The following is a 22,768-nucleotide window of genomic DNA, read 5'->3' on the forward strand; positions in this document are numbered from 1 at the left end:
TTGCCTTCAAGAAGCTCATAGAGTCAACTGCTAAAGACAAGTATGCATACAATGGCAAAACGCAGCCGGAAGTATTATGATAGAAGTGGACTTCAGGAACCATGGTGTGTAAGGAGAAGGCAGAGTTCAAAAGCTTCCCAGAAGAACAGACACCTGAGATGAATCGCAAAATAGTCCTTTCCTGTTCTCTAAGTACTCTGCTGTCCAGTATAGTACCAATAGCTATGTATAACTATTTAAATTAAAAAATACTAAAGAACAATCAGTTTTAATTTTAAAATGAAATAAAGGTAGGTTCCCCAGTCATACTAGCCATATTTCCAGCATTCAACAGCCACATGTAGCCAGTAAACCTGGTCAGTGAAGATATGGACCATTTCCATCAGTGTAGAAAGTTCTACCAGATAGTGCTGTTCTGGTGTCTTCACTCAAATAAAGAATATGATCCCCACTCAAAGGTCCCATAAAACAAAAGGAGGTAGGACAGACATGTAAGGAATAAAAAAGCATTCAAATTATCCAGCAATCTGCGGCAGAACTCAGGTTATGTGACAAGAATATTTTAAATAAGGATGTTACTCGAACAAGTGAAAGAGGGAATTTCAATCTTGATTCTACCCGACAAGACAAAAAGGTCTTATACGAAAAAACTTGAAAAGTCAATCTGCAATAGGAAAAAAAAATTTATCAAGAGAGGGCAGAGAAAAGAAGGTAGAAATGCAGAGTTAAAATGTTGACTTTTAGAGATTTAATTCTTCCTACAATCTCCTCCAGCTGCCCTTCAGAGGACATCGGTAGGTGAAGGAGTTCTGATGTTTTTAATTCTTTCAAGGTGGAATGCCTTTGAAGGTATGATCTTTTTATTTAAGATATATTTACAAAATTACCATTAAGACATCACAACCAAATGAACTGAATTGTATATGCTTCTCAAAACCAGAATTATTTTAGAAATAGAAAACAGGACAAGAAACTACACACACACACACACACACACACACACACACACAATCACCAGAATAATACTTCTCAAATATTTTAAAGCAACATTTATGACACAGCAACATACCAGTTCAGATTTGAAGTAGCCTATTGTGTTTTCATCCAATTGAAAATATCTTCTCTTCCAGTTTTTCATCTACCAGAGATGAACACAGACATAAGACTTCTGTTTCTAAGAATGTCAAATGTTAATAGCCACTTACATATTCTGATATGAACCCATAATCAGAAATGTCAAGCCCTAAAAAACCTCATTACCCTCCCTTAGTGAGGAAATACATGAAACATCATCTCTTCCATTGCTCAGGCCTTAAACTCCCAATTCAACTTTGGTGGCTAGTCTTCAGTGTGTTGTATCATACAATTTCAGAATATGGTTTCATTATTTTTAATGCTCTAAAAGTTAGGAAAGAAAAAAAAAAAAAAAGCACTTCCCCATCCCCCAACCCCACAAAGTAAATGTCATCAAGAGTTCAAGAGCAAGCACAGGAAATGTTATTAAACCACATCAAGTTCTGTAAAATCTGTAAAATGCAAGAATCTTTCTGCAGGTACTTTGTGCTTAGTAGTAAAGCAACAGATATTTAATAAAATGAACCTACTTTGTACAAATATTTGTTTTGTCACTGAAACAGTTTTTGTGGAAGCACTTCAGTATCTCCAAGGGTTGCTATTTTAGACTTGGGAACGAAACAGAAGGAAAGAAAGGTCTCCCTCCCTAAAAGCCCTCATTAGCACAAGTGAGCCACAGCCTGACGAGCTTCTGAGGTTCCTTGCAGACCCGCTACAAGGGGTGAGTCTCGGCCCCCCCCCCCCCCCCCCCGCACTTCCCTCCACTTCAAGGTCAGGAGCTTAGAGATAAAAGAACTTGTCCACGGCTTACCTACACCAATTAGCGTTGCCAGAAAGGGACGTGAAGTCAAACAGAACTGCCGGCAGAGTTTTAAGTATTTCCTCACTCACAGAAACTTTTTTACTTTTATTTTCAAACTTCAAAGTTTATCTTCTCACAAAATGCTAACGATTTGGTTCGCGTAAAGAATGACAAATTTTAGAAAGGTACTCTGGGGGCGCCTGGGTGGCTCAGTCAGTTAAGCGTCTGACTTGGACTCAGGTCGTGATCTCACCGTTCCTGAGTTCGAGCCCCGCGTCGGGCGCTGTGCTCACAGCTCAGAGCCTGGAGCTTGCTTGGGATCCTGTGTCTCCCCCTCTCTCTGCCCCTCCCCCACTCACACTCTGTTTCTCTCTTTCTCAAAAAAAAAAAAAAAAGAAAAGAAAAAAAAAAGAAAGGTACTCTGGAACCTTGGAAACACTGGTAAACGTACTTGCCCTTCCTACAATTTCCCGCTGTGGGTCTGGCTGGATGAGAAATACCCAGCTAACCCTTAACAGCTCTTATGAAGGACCAGGTGCTGCTAAGATACTCTCTTAATTTGCATCTTTCAAAGTTATCTCCAAATGGTAGGTTTTATAATCTAATTTTCCTTAAAAAGGAACAGAGAGCCTGAGAGGGAAAATGAGAAGCCCAAGGTCACAGAGAATTCGACTGAGGTCAGCCCAACACCAAATGGAGTAAGCAGGCCCTTCCATACCCCACTCCCTTGCCCCCTCTTTTCCTGATATCTCCCTGCTAGACTTCTCTTTCTCTGACCCACTCCCAAGGGAGAGAAAAATCAATAGGAAAGCCTTCTGGAATAAATTTAAAGTGTTAGGAAAGTTCATCTAAAATTGAAGGTCAGTGGTAATCAGCACTAACTTACCCAGCCACCCACAGACCAAGAAAATAACATAGAATCACCCTGACTCCTCAGCACGTTCATGGCTCCCTTTGGGTCTCTCGAAAAACAAAGCAAATGATTCGTGTGCTGAGAGTTTGCTAACAGAGACTGGTTTTTTCATGATTACACATACTCTCGTAAGGTACTCACCACTGCTCCCTGCTTTACACAATACCCAGCTTTGATGACTGCGCTGTCTGGAGGTGGCTTAGGAGTAAAGTAGGGAAGATGGCTCTGTGACCGTTTCAAATTATTTCTGTCAATACTTTCACCGCATTCATTTACTTCTTCTTTCTAAAATGAAGCAAATAAAGAAAGTCTTTCCTTGCTTGTTTAGCTTCAAAGCACAGTTGTATTTCATGTTGTAATTCTAACAGAAAACCTTAAATTCTAACCTTAGTTCAGTTAGGAACACAGATTTTGAAGTTTTCTAAATAATTTGAGATACTTAATCATAAACAGTCACATCACTGATAAAACCACACATTTCTATTTCTCTTGTGGGGGGTGGGTAGAGGGTGGAGGGGATTAACTTCTTATTTTGAAGTAATTATAATAATATACAGGAAGCTGTAAAAAAAAAAAAAATACAGGAAATCCTTCCTATGTACCCTTCAACCGGTTCCCCCAACAGGGAAACTGTGTAACTATAGTAACTAGAGTACATTTCAAAACTGACACTGGAACATCCTACAAGCCTTATTCAGATGTCATCAGTTTTACATGCATTCATTTGTCTTCGCGTATGGATCATTCTGTGCATTTCTGTCACATGCAGCTTTGTGTAAAACCACCTCCACAACCACATACAGCATCATTATGAGGCTCCCTTGGGTGACCCCTTTAGAATCCCTGTGCCCAATCCCTTGGCAACCCTAACCTGGTTCTCCGTCTTTATTATTTTGGCATTTAGACAATGTAATAGAAATGGATCCTACAGTAGGTGACCTTTGGAGATCGGCTTTTTTTCACTCGGCATAATTCTCTGCAGGCTCACGCAGGCTGCTCCCCTATCACTAGCCTGTCCCTGAGGAGCGCTCATGGTCTGGACGTACCATGGGCTGTTTAACTCTTCACCTGTGAAAGGGCATTGTTGAGTCGTTCCCAGTTGGGGGCCATTGGGAATAAACCTGCCATGAACATTCCCATACAGACCGGTGTAAACGTAAATCTCCATCTCTCTAGGAGCAAAGCCCAGGAGTGCACGTGCCGGGCCGGAGAGTAATCACAAGTGCACTTTAACAAAAAACTTCCGTACCGGTTTTCAGAGGGGCCGGACTGTTTTGCATTCCCACCAGCAACGTACGGGCGAGGCAGTTTCTCCTCGGCCTTGCCAACACGTGTGTTATTAATTATCGGAGTCGTTCTGATAGGTGTGCGGGGAGATACTCACTGCGGTCTTGGCATTTCTTACGAATAGCGGTGAGCAGCCCTTCTAGTGCTCCTTTGCCACGTATCTTTTATCTTTTGGTGAAATCTCTGTTCGTGAATTCTGCCCCTTTTCTAATTGGATTATTTTTTAACTGCTGAGTTCTGATAGTTCTTTCTTTCTTTTTTTTTTTTTAATGTTTATGTATTTTTGAGAGAAAGAGAGAGAGCATGAGCAGGGGAGGGGCAGAGAGAGAGGGAGACACAGAATCTGAAGTAGGCCTCAGGCTCTGAGCTGTCCGCACAGAGCCCGATGCGGAGCTTGAACTCCCGGACCGTGAGATCGAGACCTGAGCCAAAGTCAGATGCTTAACCAACTGAGCCACCCAGGAGCCCCAATTCTTTCTCTGTATGTTCTGGACACAAGTCTTTGTTGGATACGTGGTTTGCAGATACCTCCTCCCCGTGTGCGGCTTTCCCTTTCATCCTCTTAACAGGGTTTTTCACAGAGCAAACATTTACAATTTCGATGAGGATCAATGTATCCTTTTATGGACTGTGCTTTTTTTTTTTTATTATTTTTTTTAACGTTTATTTATTATTGAGAGACAGAGAGACACAGAGTGTGAGCAGGGGAGGGGTAGAGAGAGGGGGAGACACAGAATCTGAAGTGGGCTCCAGGCTCTGAGCTGTCAGCACAGAGCCCGACGCGGGGCTCGAACTCACAAACTGTGAGATCATGACCTGAGCCGAAGTCAGTAGCTTAACCAACTGAGCCACCCAGGCGCCCCATTATGGGCTGTGCTTTTGATGGCAAGTCTAAAAATTCTTTTGCTCCAGACGATTTTCTCCTTGCTCTTAGAATCTAAAAATTCTGCAGGGTTTTGTTCTTTGTTTTTTCACACGCCAAGTCCAGGCTTTTTAAAAAAGATCTAACTATACTCATGTTTTCATGCTCCCCAAAGCACTGGCTTACATGCAACATGTTATAATCTAGAATCCCACTAATCAACCAAATGTTTTTTTTTTTTTCAAGAACTCCTAATTTTCAAGAGAAAAACGAACACTCGAGTCTTATCTTGAGGAATTTTCAACCTGTTATACATTTAGACAGGTCAACAGCACTAATTATGTACTTAAACTTTGCAATCCCAGCACTTAACTGCCACTAACCCAATACTGAATAAATTAATCAACCAAATGAGATTTGTCATTTTCTTGACAAATATATAGCAATTAAATGCTTTTATAATGAGTAAATACTTCTTTAAAAAGCTACATTACAAAAATGACACAGTAAAAAAAAAATTCTTTGGGATCTTTTTAATACGGCAGCTGCTATGCAATCTTACAACCTACTGAATAATCTACACTAAAACTAAAATACAACAAAATCTTAATTCTGTACAAAATGAAAGCAGCCAGAAGGGCACCTGGGTGGCTCAGTAGGTTAAGTGTCCCACTATAATGCAGAGCCTGTTGGGACTCTCTCTCTCTCCTTCTCTCTCTCTGCCACAACTCCGTTCACATGCGCTCTGTCTCCGTCTCTCAAAATAAATAAACTTAAAAGAAGCTTCATGCCCTTACCATCTCTTCCATCAGGGTGTTCGTCTGCATTCTTCATCATATCCTTTTATGATAAACAGGTAAACAGTATAAACTGCTTCTGTTCTGTGAACAGCTCTAGCAAATTAATCAAATCTGGGGACAAGGTCATGGAAACCTTCAGTTTACAGCCCATCGGTCAGAAGCAGAGGTAACAACCTGGACCTTCCACCGACATCTGAAAGGACTGGGGTGGGAGCAGTCTTGGAGGACGGAGCCCTTAACCTGTGGGATCCAGGCTGACTGTCAGAATTGAGTTAAACTGCAGGACACCCAGCCAGGGTCACAGAACTGCTTGGTGTGGGGGGATCCCCACACCTCTGATGTCAGCAGCATCGTGAGTGTGGCAGTCATGTGAGAGGAAGAGTGGGTTTTTCCTATTCATATTGTTTACAAAAGGAAAAGGAACTCTGTCCAGCAACAGACCATTTGTAAACTATGCTAAATTCAAGTCAAAATGACTACCCAGTCATTTAAATTGATGTAGAATAATTTTTAGTGACTTGGAAAATGTTTCAGATGTGAGTGAAAAAAGTTATTTACAGAGGGTCTCCATTTCTTGGGACAAAAGTATACAGAAGAAAGGGCTCAGAGAGGGGCGCCTGGGTGGTTCAGTTGGTTAAGCATCTGACTTCAGCTCAGGTCACGATCTCACAGTTTGTGGGTTCGAGCCCCATGTCGGGCTCTGTGCTGACAGCTCAGAGCCTGGAGCCTGCTTCGGATCCTGTGTCTCCCTCCCTCTCTGCCCCTCCCCTGCTGGTGCTCACTCTCTCTCTCTCTCTTTCAAAAATAAACACATTAAAAAATTAAAAAAAAAAAAAAGAAGAAAGGCTCAGAGAAAACATGAAAAGTGTGAAGTGTGGTCTGTGGTTGCCAACTATTTTAATAAACACATACTTTTGAAATAAACAGATACGAAGCATTTTTAATTAACTGATTACTATATTTATTCAGTAAAGATATTCTATTTTATAACGACATAAAAATTACTACGCAGTAGGTAAACCACCACACAACAGAATAACTGATGTATTACCTGAGTTGGGGTAATGATGGGCACGCCCCCAACAATGTCAGTTCTGTAAGACACTTGCTTCTTCCCACATTCACTCTGGCGACTTAGGTTATCAGAATGAGGCTGTGAGTCTGACTGCTTTGGTACCTAAAATAATATGTAAATGAATCATTTTGCAACCAGCATTTTATAGGGGACCCTCTTTTATCACAGAATATCCAACTAATTGTCCATTTATATATAACTGACATTTATAAAAATTATGTATAATAGGTATGTGCCCCTTTAAGTTCTCACACTGTTCTGTTACAGTAATACTTTATAATACAGCCATCGTTTCCTGAGTGTTTACTTGGGCAGGTACTATTTCATACATTTTTCTACTTCATCCTCTGATGAACCCTATGCTTAGGGCCTGTACCTCCGTGGTAGCAGTGAGAAAACGGAGGCTCAGAGGTGTGAAGAAACATAGGTGTAGGTCCTGATTGTACTACGTTCTACTGAAGTCTGTGTAACTCTCCCCCTACACTCAACCACTATTCTATGTCCCCCATTTATTAGAGCACCTGACACCAGAGCACAGCTCCATGCCGTTCTCGCTCCCCATCCTCCGCCGCTGCCCATGATTCTGGTAGCACCCGAGGACAAAGACCGTGGCAAACTCATCATTACTGGTGCCAGGCCAGAGTCTACTACTGAAAACACGGTGTTCACTAAATGTTGAGAGACGGACTCAGTGGATGAATCCGGAATCATCAGGAAAAAAAGAATAAGACACTCGACACAAATTAAAAATTAAAATGTTCAAAATAACTTAAAGCTTATTGGAAATTTTGAGAAGGTATTCCAACACTGGTATCAATGATAAATCGCTCACAAACGTCACTGAAGTGGAATCAGAGAATCGAAGGGATCACAAACGTTTAGCATACGTTTTAGCTTTTCTGATACGGCCCACTCAGGAAACAAGGTGCGATACTTCTGCCAATAGACTGCTGCATGTAGTCTGCCTTTGGATTGCAGATTTCTTTTGACCGTAGATAAAAAATGTAATAAAATATGCTCGGCACTGATGTAATGTTGAGCGTGACAGTTAATCTCTGTCCAATGATTTTAAAGGGCATGTGAGGATCCTGCAGTGTTTCAGAAACATTCTGACAAGTACTTCTAACCAGCACCATAGTGGTGGCGTAAAAACATTTAAAATCAAGTAACTTGCTTGCCTTACAGTTAATCCATGTTAACAGGGAACTGGCACAGGGGACACCATTCACGTTGCAGTCAAAGACCCAAACCATTTGTTAATATGATTCCAAAGCAGTGTGGTTTCTCGAGCTTTAACACTCATGAAGCATCAGCCAGGAACATTATTGAAAGCTTCAGACCTCCAGGTTGCACCTCCCAGAAATTCTGACTTGCTCAAGCCACAGTGTTGTGCACAAGGCCACACGGTCAGCAGAAACACCAGTGGTTTTTGAGGTAGTTGCTGCAGAAACCACCCCGAGAAACACTGCTGCCAGGCCTGTGCTCTCCCACCAGGTCTGGGAAAAAGCAGGTAGACAGTGGTGTCTACAGACAAGGCTTTTATGAAATACCGGGCAAATGCGGTCTATGTGTGTCTAAGCCGGGCTGTAGTAGATCCCAATCCGCATAATTTACGAATATACACAAGTTGTCTCTCAGGCGACTTTCTGCAACTCCTCTCCACCTTTCCCTCCCTCTCTCCCCTGGAGAGGCTTCCCCGCAAGGCTTTTTCTCCAGGCTTCAGGCCCTCTCATCCATATTTACACTACAATGCAGGAAAACAGGAAAGGAAGGCAAATGAATCCTGCTAAGGAATGCCCCCTGAAATCTTCTAAGAGGCTACACTTTTTGGAGAGCTTTTTAAAGGCAACAGGTACTAGCTAGAATTTTACCTGACAAGATCCACACAACGACAGGACGGTGAAAGGACTACTACTGAGGACACTCTACCCAGAAACAGTCTGCCGAGGAAGCCCACGATGTTCTGAATGAACGGCATCATGTATTTGAAATATGACCGAGAAAACGGGGCCAAGTTACCCCATTAAGAACAGAAACACAGCATTGAGAGAATTTTAAGCCAGAGAGAAAATTATCTGTTCATCTGTGTTAGCTGAAATGTACGAAGAGGTGACCCATGTGAAGTCAGTCCTTCTTTTAAGAAGTTTACAGTTTAGTCATACATGGGCATTTCCTAAGAAAAATCTTTTATACCACCCCAAAAATACAGTGATATTTATACTTTTTCCACTTTTCTTCCAGAAATGATAGTATATTAAAAATCCTTCTCACTGCTGTTAAGCTCACTGCTTCTAATGTGTCCTTATAATAAAATAAAATACCAAGTATGGCATAATTCTAATGTTAGAGTTCAATAATTAACTTAGAATTGCACTTTACAATAAAACTTATCTAAATCGTGTGGTGAGAACTGTGCAATGTGTAGAATTTTCAAATCGATATGTTATACACCTGAAACTAATATTAACATTTTATCAATAAAAAAAAATCATCTAAGCTGTAAACATTCCCCAAGAATACGAAAAGTACAAGCAAAATACCCATGAATACAGTAATTGTCTTAAAAACTTTGAATGAAAGTCTAAATTCAGCCATTAAAATAAACATACTTTCAGGAACAGAAAAAAAAAATCAGCCAACTATTTAATGAGAATCAGAAAAGTGGTCTCATCAGGCAGACAGCAAGTGTCAAAGACACTGAACATGATTGGTTTCCTTGCCCCTGACTTTTCCCTGCTCTCTCTTGCTTTCTACCCTTCTTTATTGGAGCTGTAGTCTGTGAGAAATCTGCATGTATCTTTAGGAAGTGTTTGCCTGTGGTCCTAATAGTAGAAAAAGAAAAGGCAGTCAGAGAATGCAGAGATAAACAAAATGGAGAAAAACGACAGGGCTTGTGGACGAAAGCCTAAAACGTTCCAACACAAACTCCTGGGTATATTAGGAGCCTTTTGAGGGCTCTACCCATGACCTGCCAGCTGAAAAACACTAGTATCAAGTAGAAAAGCCTTGTACCTTTGGGCAAATTTACCATTTTGTTAGGACCAAAGTCCTATATTCAGCTTCCTCTACTTGCTCCCAGCTGTCCAAAAAAAAAGTGGAATTTTGGCCACAATGTCAAAAACACCACATGTAGATTAAAATCTAGTATTGATTTCTGAATTACCACCTATGGTGGGGAAAAGACACTATTTTAAAAAACAGTGGGTTTCTGTTTAGGAATACACCATATACATCCTGGACATTCCTTCATCGATAAGGGACCAGAGGCCACCGTATTTGTACTGTTATTACTTCCTAAAAAAGTTAGTTGAAAGTATACTTTAAAATCAATCTGATTTTCCCAACCCTATTCACGGATACTCTCTTCAGGGTCGGTTCCTCCACGACCAGCTCTCTGTCTTTTCAAATAAGGGGAAACTTTTTTAAACGGCTGCCACCAATAAACATTCACGTAGACGTTAGGCAAGTTCAAAAAGCCACAGACCATGGTATCAGAGGACAGTCCACTAAGATGACAAGGTACTATAATTAGGAAGTAGTTAAATAATCACCATTCCCTTACCACTACTCCCTACCACCCCCTATCCTGAAACCATGTGCTTCCAAACCCTAATTATGAATTTCTAAAAATTTTAAGTTTACATAATCACATTGTACTCAGCAGACCACTAAGTTACACAGCTGACCAACTTGTCATTTGGAGCAGTTCCATAGAATTGTAAACCACACATGCACTAAAACATAAACTTCTATTTTGCAAAGAAATCTGCATTACTCATCCGCGATTTCCATAGGAATGTATGACAAATTAGAGATTCCACACCCGAATACATTTACACGTGTAAAATGCACATGATATGAAAACTGGCAAGGCCCTTTAAACAAAAAGAATTAAATAAATCTTACGTAGGCAGGGGAAATTCTTTCATTGCCATCCGATAAGTTACACGTTTATATAAAATTGATGTTTAGTAAGTGCTATCAATTCTTCACTTCTACATTCACTTTCATACAGTTACATTCACTTTGTTGACAAGCTAAGGATTTCTAGATTTTTTACGTATTCATATTTTCTAAATGTGAATTACAAAAAATGAATTATAAAAGCATGAATACCAACTTATTTAGCCTAAAAACTATGAATTTCAACGTGTAAAACAAAACCGTAAGACCACAAACGCTGGTATTTAAAAGTCTTTATGCTTTGCGACATCACCCAACCCTAATCAGCTTCTCGTGCATTTGAAGAAGCTTAGCAGTGTCATCTGTGTAAGATGGTTTCACACCATTAATAAATTAGATCTAGCAATTCAAGAACCCCCCAAATGGTAAAAAGCCTGAGACTATTCACTCCTTTTTCTCTTAAAGCACTGAGAACCCAGTGCTACTAATTACTGCAAATTGTAAGAAATGAACCAATTCGGTGAAGTTACTAGATACTGTCTTCCTAAAGAAAATTTCACCTAAGAAATATATATATTGGGTTAAAAACTGTTAGTGAAGACCTTTTAAGAACATGTACTTCTGAATCAGTTCAAAAAATTGCTTTCCTGAAACTGCACGTACCTAAAATAACTTCTGCTTCGTGTACAGATCAGAGGCACTGCGTGGGTGTTTTCTGTCATGTGGCAACAAGCTGTTCTGGTGCAAGACAAAAAACCCGACTTCACTCCGAGAACAGCTTTGGTTATATTAACTCTTGACTGTGTTGTGATATAAATATGAAATCGTTCATTTTAGATGGAAACTAACAAGTGACTAACATATGCTGACTTTCAGAGCATATGTTTTTCGAGAGTAAGTCGTTTAGGGTCAGTAAACAACTGTACTTTAGTAAAACACACTTGAGCTCACACAAACCTCACACAGGAACTCCTTCCAGAGCCTCTCTCTGTGTCTCTCTACAAGTGTGTAAGGAGAAAAAAAGCAAGGAGAGCTAGAATCAGGGCGCAGAACCTATCTACTTGTCTGTCCTCATCAGTAGTAAACTTTCTCGGAAAAGTCTGGGTTTTGCTTTACAAACGAAAGAGTGGGAAAGGGCTCTTCTTTCAGGACCCTGTGCTCCAGGGTTGAGCTCCAGAGTCAAACAGCCTGGGTTTGGCTCAACGGTTCCACGATTTACCAGCTATGAAACCAGTAAAAGTTACTTAATCCCGAGGATTATCACTTTTCCAGATAATTGAGGTAAACCCCTCAAGATCAGAAAACCAAAAAAAGAAACCCAGGTTGCAAGCAGGAAGCTGTAGCCCGGGGACATCGGAGTTGCAAGGGTAGCCGCCCCGAACTCAAGGAGGAAAAGTGGGTGAGGCAAGTTTAGAGCCTGAAGACAAACTCCCGAGGGGGCCACGTGGGCAGGACCCTCTGGCCGCCACAGCTCTCCAGATCCACTCCCTAACCCCGTGCCTCACTTCCACGGCCTCACCTCCGCTTCCTGCTCCTATCTTCAAATTGTACCCTACCCAGCAGTGATCCCAGTCAGGGCCTGGAAGACAGGAAGGCCAACGCCTAGTAGCAGGGTTGGCGGCAGGAAGCCCCTCATCCTACTCGGGAAGAGAAAACATCCTCGATGTGTATTTTCCCCTAGAAACATTCTTGTGCAGTGGGTGAAATGCACACTAGCATATGCCGTGGTAGGTACATAATGGGCTAAAATGGCATTTTCGGGCTGATTTTAAGGGCTGATAATGACCTGGTACAAGAAAATGTGTTCCCATTATAAACACCGGCCTTTTAAATAATAAACTTTGAGGATGCAACCTGTTGGTAAACTGGAGACTCAGCAGGCATATTTTCAAAATGTAAAGATGACCTCCAGACGTTAAAAATTAAAAACACAACAAACACTTACTGTGATTTTTATAGCTTTGTTCAACACGTTTACCCATTCTACTAGGTCTTGCTGATCGTTAGCTTGTAGGAAGTATTTCCTCATCCCTGCATTCATAACTGTTGAGAGAAAAAATAAACAGTACATGAATTTTGCACTTGTTGCATCTAAATTTATGTTGGCACCTGCTTTCTGAAAAACCAGGCTAGGTTCAATACCATGACTCTCAGATTTGACAAAATGTTAGATCATATGAAATAATGCTTTTATCACTCTGTAACATAGGTAACATTCTTATTTTTAATGCCTGTGTTTTTCATTAAATGGAAATACCAGAATATATTTAGCTAATCCCCTAATGATGAGCATTTAGGCTATTTCCAATTTTTGAAATTATATAAAATATCCCAATGAACCATCATATACATAATATCTCTCCATACTTGGGCTACCAGTTCTATAGGATAAATTTGTTGGGTCAGAGGGAATTCACCCTTAAAATTTTCACAGATACTGATAACTTGTCTTCCTATAAGGTTGAACCCATTTACATTCCTAGCAACAGTGAAGGCCTGTTTTATCCAGTGCTCAGCACCCGTCCTGGTTATTAGCACCTGTGCTAAATAGGGACCTTGTCTTCAGCCCCGAGACTGTTGACATTGGGGCCGGAGTCTGCGAACAATATTCCCTAGAAACCCTTTGCCAGCTCGAGCCCTGTTCTGCTAATGGGAGGGACTGATGGGAGACTGGGAGAGGCCACGCTCCTAAAGGTTCCCACTACTGCTGACCTCCCTCCCCCTGCAGGAGCATACCACGAGCTACTACTGCTCCAGGCTCTGCGGCCACTCCCCACACCAGCCCTGCAGTCTCCTCAGACACCCATCGCTAGCTCCATCAGGGCCCCTCTTCCAACCGTCCGAAGTCCCAGCTTCTGGTAACACCCCTTCTTCCCCTTTCGTTTCTCTCCAGCGTGTAGGTGGCAGCTGCTTTATGCAATTTCTAATTTCTGGGTTTCCTCGGCATCCCCTCTACACTCTTTCAGCCTTCCAGTATTTGGGTAAGCAATTCCTCCTAACAAACACCCCAGGTTCGAAATACCTAGTGCAGACTGTTTTCCCGACTGGACCCCGACAGATACAGCAATCTCTGACCTCCTAAATGGTGAATAATTATATCTTGTTTAAATGTGAATTTATCTGATCATTGAGACAAATTAGTTTCTATGTTTCTTGGCCATCAGAATTTGTTTTGTGAGCTTTATTTTCTGTGTCCATATTTCTCCTGAGTGTCCACTTATGTTGTATTGTCTTCTAAGAGCTTTTATATTAATCATTTGTTTTATTTCAAGTACTTTTCTCAGCCTGTCATTTCCCTCATCAAATTCGTCCATGGTATCTTTTTTTTTTTTTTTTTTTTTTTAATTTTTTAATTTTTTTTTTTTTTTTTTTTTCCAACGTTTATTTATTTTTGGGACAGAGAGAGACAGAGCATGAACGGGGGAGGGACAGAGAGAGAGGGAGACACAGAATCGGAAACAGGCTCCAGGCTCCGAGCCATCAGCCCAGAGCCTGACGCGGGGCTCGAACTCACGGACCGTGAGATCGTGACCTGGCTGAAGTCGGACGCTTAACCGACTGCGCCACCCAGGCGCCCCGTCCATGGTATCTTTTAACAGAGAGAAAAATATTCTGTCAATCTTTTCCTTTTCCTGTAATGACTTGAGCTTTCATAGATGCAGAAAATCTCCCCAACCCAAGATCATAAAAATAAACACCTTTAGGTGTGCCTGGCGGGCTCAGCTGGTTGAGCATCCAATTCTTGATTCTGGCTCGGGTCACGATGTCACAGTTCAAGAGATCCCACTTTGGGCATGGAGCTCGCTTCGGATTCTCTCTCTCTCTCTCTCTCTCTCTCTCTCTCTCTGCCCCTTTCCTGCTTGCTCTCTCTCACTCTCAAAATAAATAAACTTAAAATATATATACATATATATGTGTATATATATATATATATACATGTATGTATGTATGTATCAACCAACATACTACCACTCAGTTGGGTATGACTAAGGAAAGGGGGAAATGAAAACCCTCAAAGGAAAAAGTTATTTCTCAAATGCACAGGACTTGAAATTGGAACTGAGACCAAGACACTGAGGCAGAGCTTCCTTGAATGGAGATGAGGATCTGAGCAAGGAAGTCAAATAGTACCTTGTGAAGTGCTGTCAGACAACTAGTATGGAAACTACAGAAACTTAAAACACTATAAATCAATTCTCTTATATCTTACTAGAGACTGGAGAAATGATCCATGCCATAAGCATAAGTTAAGATGAGTAGCACAGTAGGACATATATCAACACATGGCTTTTATTTTTAATTTCTAACAATTGGTAAAGACTCTTTTCACAACCTTGTTCCAGCTCGGGCTGAGGTTGGGCCCCCTCCCAATGGCTTCTCCCCTCAGCGCTGTTCTGGGCATCTGCTGAGACCAGCTGAAGAGTCTGAAAATCTAAGCACTTAGTACTACACTGCATCTGCTACAAAGTGAGTACTTAATACATCTATTTTTGAATGAATAGCATTTATATAAGGACTTCTTTTAAAAAAGAAAACAGAGGCAAATATACCTCTAAAACGGGTCTTAGCACACCTTGCAGTCCAAATAAAAACTCATGTGCTGTATTATTTCACGGTAGGAAGAGGCATAAGGATACGGTGGGGGCAGGAGGGGGGTTGGAATCCGAGCCTGGAATCACTCAGACCTGACCAGCTCATGCACTTAACTAGCAATAACATTCTGCAAAACCCATGTAATCTGAGCCCCATTTTTTTCATCAAGGAAATGGATGCAACCCATCCGTTCCTTGAAGGGTTGGAGGTGATCTATGTAAAGGAAGTAGCACAGCGCCTGGGAAAGAATAGACAACATCATCTTCATCATCATCTGGAGACTTCCAAGTAAGGAAGCATTGTGGAAAATGTAAAGCAAATTATTGGGAAGTGCATACTAACAATCCATGTTGGTGGGGGCGGGGGGGGGGGGGGACAGAGAAAGAAAGAAAAAATATTCGAATGAAAACAAAGTGTACAAAACCTGCCAGTTGCCATGCTTTTGAACCTAGGGTTCCGCAGCGTATGATGACTCCATCCCAGAGGTTGTGTTCTACTATCTTTTCACTTGAGTACTTCTTTACTTCATTTCAAATCTTTACCATCAGAGTGAATGTATCAAACGGGTAAAGCCTGCAGCACAAACACTAGCTTGACTGCAAACAAAAATCATCTGACACCTAAGATCAACTGGTTACAGTTCGGGTATGGGTAGGGACCAAATGGTTGTGAGACATTTTCTCACATTATCTGCCAGTTTTCTCAGTTCCCTCTATTCTTTCTCCATCCTCTCGTTCTCTCAATCAGATGGCAGACTTTCTAAAAGGAACCACTAATTTTCTTATTTCTCTCCTCTCATCGGTCTTTGTTCTTTGAGATTTTTTGACTTTTTCTTCTGAGTTTTGCATTGTCTTGTGTTCCTTTTCCTATTTGATAGTGCTCTCTCCTCAAATGTCATGTAATCCCGGGCTGTCTACTCGTATTTAAAAGCAAGGTACTAAAAAAACTAACTGGAAGCTCCCTGAAAGATATGTAGGGTTACTGACCGCTGGACTTCACTGCATGGCAAAGTCTTCCAGTAGAAATGCCCAGATGTCAGCACCTATGGCTCTCTTCTCTAGGGTATGCAGACCCATTCCACTACACCTGGCTGCCCAGTGCTCTGGAACTGGACACAGGAAAAGAGGTGCATTCCATGCACATATTTTCACTTAGTCCTATTTTCAGTTTCACACTTCATCTCTCCCCTTCTTCCCGAACACAGAGCCTGATTTATTTTCTTTCTCTTTCTTTCTCTTTCTTTCTTTCTTTCTTTCTTTCTTTCTTTCTTTTCTTTCTTTCTCTCTTTCTTTTCTTTCTTTCTTTCTCTTTCTTTTTCTTTCTTTCTCTCTTTCTTTTTTCTTTTCTTTCTTTTCTTTCTTTCTTTCTTTCTCTTTCTTTTCTTTCTCTCTTTCTTTTCTTTTCTTTCTTTCTTTCTCTTTCTTTCTTAAGTTCTTATTTATTTAAGTAATCTCTACACCCATCATGGGGCTGGAGCTCACGAACCTGAGATCAAGAGTCACATGCTCCTCCAACTGAGCCAGCCAGGCGCCCCTCACTGATTCTATTTCTAAAGGTACTACACATGCCACTTCTTGCTGGGATGGTGGAAGGACAGCTGCCCAACTAAGCTGCACGGAAGCAGGGACTGGCGGCTGTCCCTGACACAGACATCCAAATGTAGTCCGTTTTGGGTCCTCCTCTCCGCTGCCTCCCCAGACGGTACCCAGGACCTAAGTCTCTCTGGAGCTGGGGTGGGGGCAGGACGCTGACAGGCCAGCTCCTCACTGGCTTCTTCTCTACTCTGCTAAGTTATTTTCCATTCCCCCCATCCACTTCCCACCTGTATACACTGTGGGTTACAGACGTCTGCAACGATGGTTTGAGTGTTTCTTGTTCTCACTTGTTTCTGAACAATCGGGAGATGAAATAAAGGTGGAAGAATCTTTATGTTGCCATTCTGAATGGAAGTTGTGGTTCCATTTTAGGAACCTGTGCCGCCCTCTCTGAAAAGCATTTTATGAATCTCTTCTCTATGCCCTCTATAGTATGGACTAACAAACTACTGACAGACCAACAAATAACCTTAATCTTTGACTCCAACTAAAATCACCCATTCTGCATACTCCAATGACTGAATGTTATGTATGTTACTATATACTACTATTCCTTCAAGCTGTAGGTTTGAGGTTTTACATTAAAAAGACTTGTCAAGAGAATATGCATTATACATTCTAAAACAAAGTTCTCTGTTGCCCCCATTTGCTTTTCACTCACAAGGCTCTGAAGCATTTTCCTGTTTATAAATTTGTAATAAGCACATAAATTTTTCTTTTGGTTTCTTAGAGGTGATAAAAGCCTTATAGAGGATTCTCTGAACAGCTGCATTACATCCTGCCCACACCCTAGTCGCTTACTGGATGTATATGACTGCCACAGATGTTATCCCCAACATAATGCCTAAAGAAGAAACCCGCCCTTTTCAAGCAAAAGAGAACAGGGGCGCCTGAGGGGCTCAGCCAGTGAAGCGTCCGACTTCGGCTCAGGTCATGATCTCACAGTCCGTGAGTTTGAGCCCCGCGTCGGGCTGTGTGCTGACAGCTCAGAGCCTGGAGCCTGCTTCGGATTCTGTGTCTCCCTCTCTCTGCCACTCCCCTGCTCATGCTCTGTCTCTCTCTGTCTCAAAAATAAATTTAAAAAATTAAAAAAAAAAAAAAAAACCTTAAAAAAAAAGAGAACAAAGAACGCTGATATCATTTCTACCTCAAGAAGTATTTTACATTAATGTAAAATGGTCCTTTTTGATGCCAGTTGGCCACTCTGAATTTTGTCCTTTCCATCACTGGTGTCCCCTGACAGACTCTGAGAGCACATCAACTCTCCCGGCTTCAACTACCACCCAACTATTTTCACAAGTTCCAAATTTCTCCATTCTTGATCTTCAGGCTCCATCCATCTTCAATTACCGTCACCGGAACATTTCCATTTGGATGTTTCCTCACCACTTCAAACTCCTTACCAAACACTTTACCCAATCCAGCTCTCAGGTCCTCATTTCTTTACTTGAAGCGAACCTACCTGATAGCTCTCTCTTCCCACACATCCAGTCACCAAGGCCCTGCACATTTCCTTCCAGGGCTGTTTGTCCCTCCTTTCCCACTGCCACGACCCAGATGCGGGCCCTTAGATAAGGAGAGTAGTTCGGAAGCCACCGAGCTAATCTGCCTGTATCAAAACTCTCTATCCATACAAAGCACATCCTCCACCTATGTCAGCTTGCTAGATGCTAGTTTCTCGCCTCTCGTTCCCACACATACATACACATACGCCACTTGTCCACATGTTACGCCCGGACTTCTGCCCGGCCTTTTACTTTCTGGTCTCTCACCGTTCCTGCCAGCCTCCCTGAGTTTTCAGATGTCCGCACACACCTCGCTCTTCTCTCCCGCGTGCCTCTGGTCCTGTGATCCCTCCCCCTTCTCTTCCCAACGCTGGAGGATGACCAAGGTTGAGCTGGCCACCAGCTCAAGTGCCTCTTCACCCAGTGTGGCTTCCCCTAGGTAAGGATCCCCAGTAAGGATGTGAAGCTCTTCCTTTGTGTTTCTTTAATAAATTGTACGCTCCGTCATGCACTGACTGTAAGAAATGCAAGGATCTCACCAGGTCCGGTGTCTGAGAGACAAGCAGCCTGTGAGATTCTTAAGGGCAACAACAAGCCCAGTGCCAAGCACAGTGTGCACACACTAGACCTTCACTAAATGTTTGCCGAACAAGTGAATCACACACCCTCAACTACCTCTACCCCCAAGCTGTACACTTCTCGCGACCCACGAGCAGAAGACCAAATCCTTTCCGTTATTTATAAATGCATGTAATATAGAATAATACAAGGTAGAAAGTTAGAAATTACCTGAAATCTCACTGGCGGTCATCGCTATAAATGCCTAGGTAAGGACTATATGTGGGCCGAGGGAGGCGGCCGTGACCGGGATGGACACAGGAAAAGAGGCTTCGAGGGTAGGCGAGAAGTTTTATTTCTTCACCTGGATGGTGGCTTCAAGGGAATTTGCCTCAGAATAATCCATTAACCCACAGGTTTGTGTCATGTGGTTTTCCAGGACTGTTTCCTTTTACAATTATGATGTAATTATGTTAGCCAAACTTAAATCAATTAACATATAAAATAAGGCTACTTACCAAAACAGAACTCAGCCTTTGGCCTTAGCTTAGTTGCATCGCTGACCTAACAAAACAGAGAGACGAGTCACTGACTTCTTCATATGTGACCGTAACCAACCTTAAATGCTGCACCAACTCCCACAAGTACGATCTCCCAGTAATCCCACACATTTAGCACTCAGGCCTGAAATTACACTTTAAAGGCTACTGAAAAAGAACTGCAAATGGAACACAGAACATGGGTCCCAACTGTAAGATGTTCAAAACAAACGATACTTCCCTGTTCTCTTTGAACAAACTTGCATTTATTCTAAGGAAATGTGAAGAAGTTGAAAGTAAACCCTTAAGTTTTATGTAACACATAGGACATTTTGTAGTATAACGTAACTTTCAAAATACCCTCGGGATACACTACAGAAACTCTGAATTCTTCCCAGGTTGCATATTTCTAAATTAGCTGTGAACCTGAAGAGAAAATGATGGTGGGCAAGGGGGAGATTGTGTATTTAACAACGTCCAAAAATCCAAAAGGCATTAATCTGCAATGAGGAACCCAAAATGGCACCGGATGCCCTCGTGTGCAGCAGAATACCCTGGGATCGCGGGGTCCCTTTGCTAAACGCAGCACGTGGTTCCTTTCAGAAGGGAAGCAACTGGCACCTGGTTACTGTTATTCCCTCAAATAATGTAGCTCTCTCGGAAGCCTCTTCCTATTACGACCCTAGTGCCAGTGTCAGAACATGTAATTGTAGCGTCTGTTTTGTACCTTCAAAAGGAATTCTAAGTCTGGGGCTCCTGACTGATCCCAACTACAAATTCACAGCTCTGAGTCACACTGGAATTTGTTCCAAGAATAAATTCTGGAAAAAAAGAGGCATGTCTAAAGCAGAGTACAAACTGTACAAGTGAAACTTCGGGACAGAGATGAAAGTCAACAGGGCTGCACAGAAAAGGTTATATTTTAAAAGAGGAGCCGAGGAAGATTCAGGAAGCAGCTGGTCAGTGAGGGCCACTCGCTCAGTCAGTGCTTCATTTTTGAAAAGACCAGGCAACAAACGATTGAAAACCTAGGAGCATGTGGGCGATCTCTCCCTCAAATGCCTATTCCTCATCACCGCCCGGAGAGGCAAAAGCGCTTGGCAACAAATTCACATTACAGCGCGACACCCTACCGGCCGGCCGGCAGACCAGGGCTCTAACACTTTACAAAGACACGCTATGCTTCTTAATAATAAGCACTCTAGAATTGAAGCTGCGAGCTACCCTGAAGCACTTATTAAATGTTTTGATTTACAGGGACACTTAAGGTATACTTAAACAATATTTGTCTTCTGCAGATTAAATAATATGGTTTTAATTAAATAAATAATAATAAAAAAAAAAAAGGTTTCCCTTTCAATATGTAATCTTTGTCATCCAAGGGCTGATTTTTTTTTTTTTTTTTTTTTTTTGGTCAGTGAGAATGAACAGCTCTGCTGTGATCCTGATAATGAAGTACTTTATCTATGAACGTCTACCTTTATAAGCACACTTGTAAACTGGTCTTCTCTTGAAGACCTCTGCTAACAAATCCCAATATATGCATAATAGTATACACGTGCATATTACTTAATCTACTCTTCACACCTTCTATCTTGAGCCATCGACGCACATTACTTTGTATAAAAACCCCATAGGCCTAGCTCCTCGACATCTCTATCTCAGTTACCACCCCAATATAATAAAGGGAAAAAAATACCTGAAAATACCAAATCTCAATTTTTGAAGAGAAAAATAGTATTGCAAAAATTCCAGAAAAATCGACAAACGAGAAAACAGATATTAGTAGAGACAAAGTGAAATGAGGGAAGAATCATTCTTTTATCATGCAGATGGTTCTTACTTTCTTCAAAATAAAACATAAAGAAATAAAAAGTCAGAGGTAATGGGATTAAAAGCTGGAAAACAGTTTAAATAAATACAATACGGACTCAGAAAAAACCTTCTCCAGGGGGGAAGCCTGGGGGGCTCAGTTGGTTAAGCGTCCACTTCTCACGGTTCATGAGTTCCAGCCCCATGCTGGGCCCTGCACTGACAGTATGCAGAGCCTGCTTGGGATTCTCTCTCTCCCTCTCTCTCTGACCCTCCCTGACTGCACTTTCTCTCTCAAAATAAATACACTTAAAAAAACAAAACAAAACTCCAGATTTCCCAAAGACAGAACTTAATCATTAACTGTTTATTCTCCTTCTGATATTCATATACCTAATCGTAAAGGTTAATGTTAACTTTTGCAATTGGCCACATCTTACAAGTTAACTCCATATTTTGCCTAATTTTACCAAAGACCTTCCTACACACAGTGGCCAGGTACCATCTTCAGCATGATATGACCCCGAACATCATCACTAAATGACACAGAAAGGAAACCGCCCCTCATTCACACTCATATCCCAAGCAATTCTAATTCATGCATGACTGAGAAACGATAGAGAAAAACTACCTTTGAAATGTAGGTAAGTTTAATGGCTCCAACACGTGATGATCCAGAAGGTAAGTTCTGGAAACAAATCATTAATATATAATTAGTATCCAGCATTATTAATTTATATTATATTATAATGTTCTACACATACTAAAAGCAGTTAAGAAATTAGATTTTTTAATATTACACTTTACACATCAACTTTTTCAGTTCAAGTATTTACAAATCAAGCTGACGGCATGGATAACAAAACCAAATTCTATTTGGTTCCACCGTAACGCATTCCATAACTAAAAGGCTAGTTTCATCATTGCAGCTAAACTCATTTTCTTTTTCATGAGCTTTAAAAGCCATAAACAAGATCAGACTTTGTTCCTGAAGGCAACGGGAAAAAATACTTGAGACGTAAATACAATTGTAAGAGATTTCAATACTACACGTTACTTTGTTCTATTAAAAATTATTAATCAAATATATCCCTAAAAGGTTGATTTTCTTCCATTTAAGTATATTAGTATTATACCGTCCTTTATTTATATTGATTCCATTTTTTAAAATAATTATTAACTGATACTCTTTAAGCCATATGTCAGGAGTGTATATACTGACATGTTCACTATATTTTTGTTCTTCCCTAACAAGTTTGAGGCAGGGTTTGGGTCCTGGAAGAGCTAGGGGTAAACTATTAAGAAGAGAGAATCATGTCTGGGAAAGACTGGCAGGAAGGACTCTGTGGAGACATGAACAGCATTTAGGTTGGTCTTTAAAGGAAATATGTGAAATGCAAACAGAAGAGAGAATATTCCAGGCAGAGAAAGCAGAGGAGCTACAGCAGGC

The 22,768-nt window shown here is 41.3% G+C and overlaps 1 protein-coding gene across 6 annotated transcripts in view; it reads right to left on the reverse strand.

Moving 5' to 3' along the window:
• The window catches only part of PLEKHA1 (pleckstrin homology domain containing A1), a 38,580-nt gene that overhangs the window by 11,063 nt on the left and 4,749 nt on the right, over window positions 1-22,768 (reverse strand). For 5 of the 6 annotated variants that reach the window (XR_013550585.2, XM_078434911.2, XM_078434913.2 and 2 more), the window contains exons 2-7: window positions 21,950-22,006; window positions 19,486-19,531; window positions 12,662-12,759; window positions 6,790-6,915; window positions 2,931-3,074; window positions 1,070-1,138 (exon numbers count right to left, since the gene is read on the reverse strand). Coding sequence is in view for 5 of the 6 variants with exons in the window: in XM_078434911.2 (XP_078291037.1) it covers window positions 1,070-1,138; window positions 2,931-3,074; window positions 6,790-6,915; window positions 12,662-12,759; window positions 19,486-19,531; window positions 21,950-22,006 (540 nt within the window). In the remaining variant the exon portion in view is untranslated. The remainder of the gene's footprint in view (window positions 1-1,069; window positions 1,139-2,930; window positions 3,075-6,789; window positions 6,916-12,661; window positions 12,760-19,485; window positions 19,532-21,949; window positions 22,007-22,768) is intronic. The other variant, XM_078434915.2, reaches the window with a different exon arrangement.

Source organism: Panthera onca, chromosome D2 (genome assembly GCF_046562875.1).
Source record: "Panthera onca isolate mPanOnc1 chromosome D2, mPanOnc1 haplotype 2, whole genome shotgun sequence".
Taxonomy (NCBI): Eukaryota; Metazoa; Chordata; class Mammalia; order Carnivora; family Felidae; genus Panthera; species Panthera onca.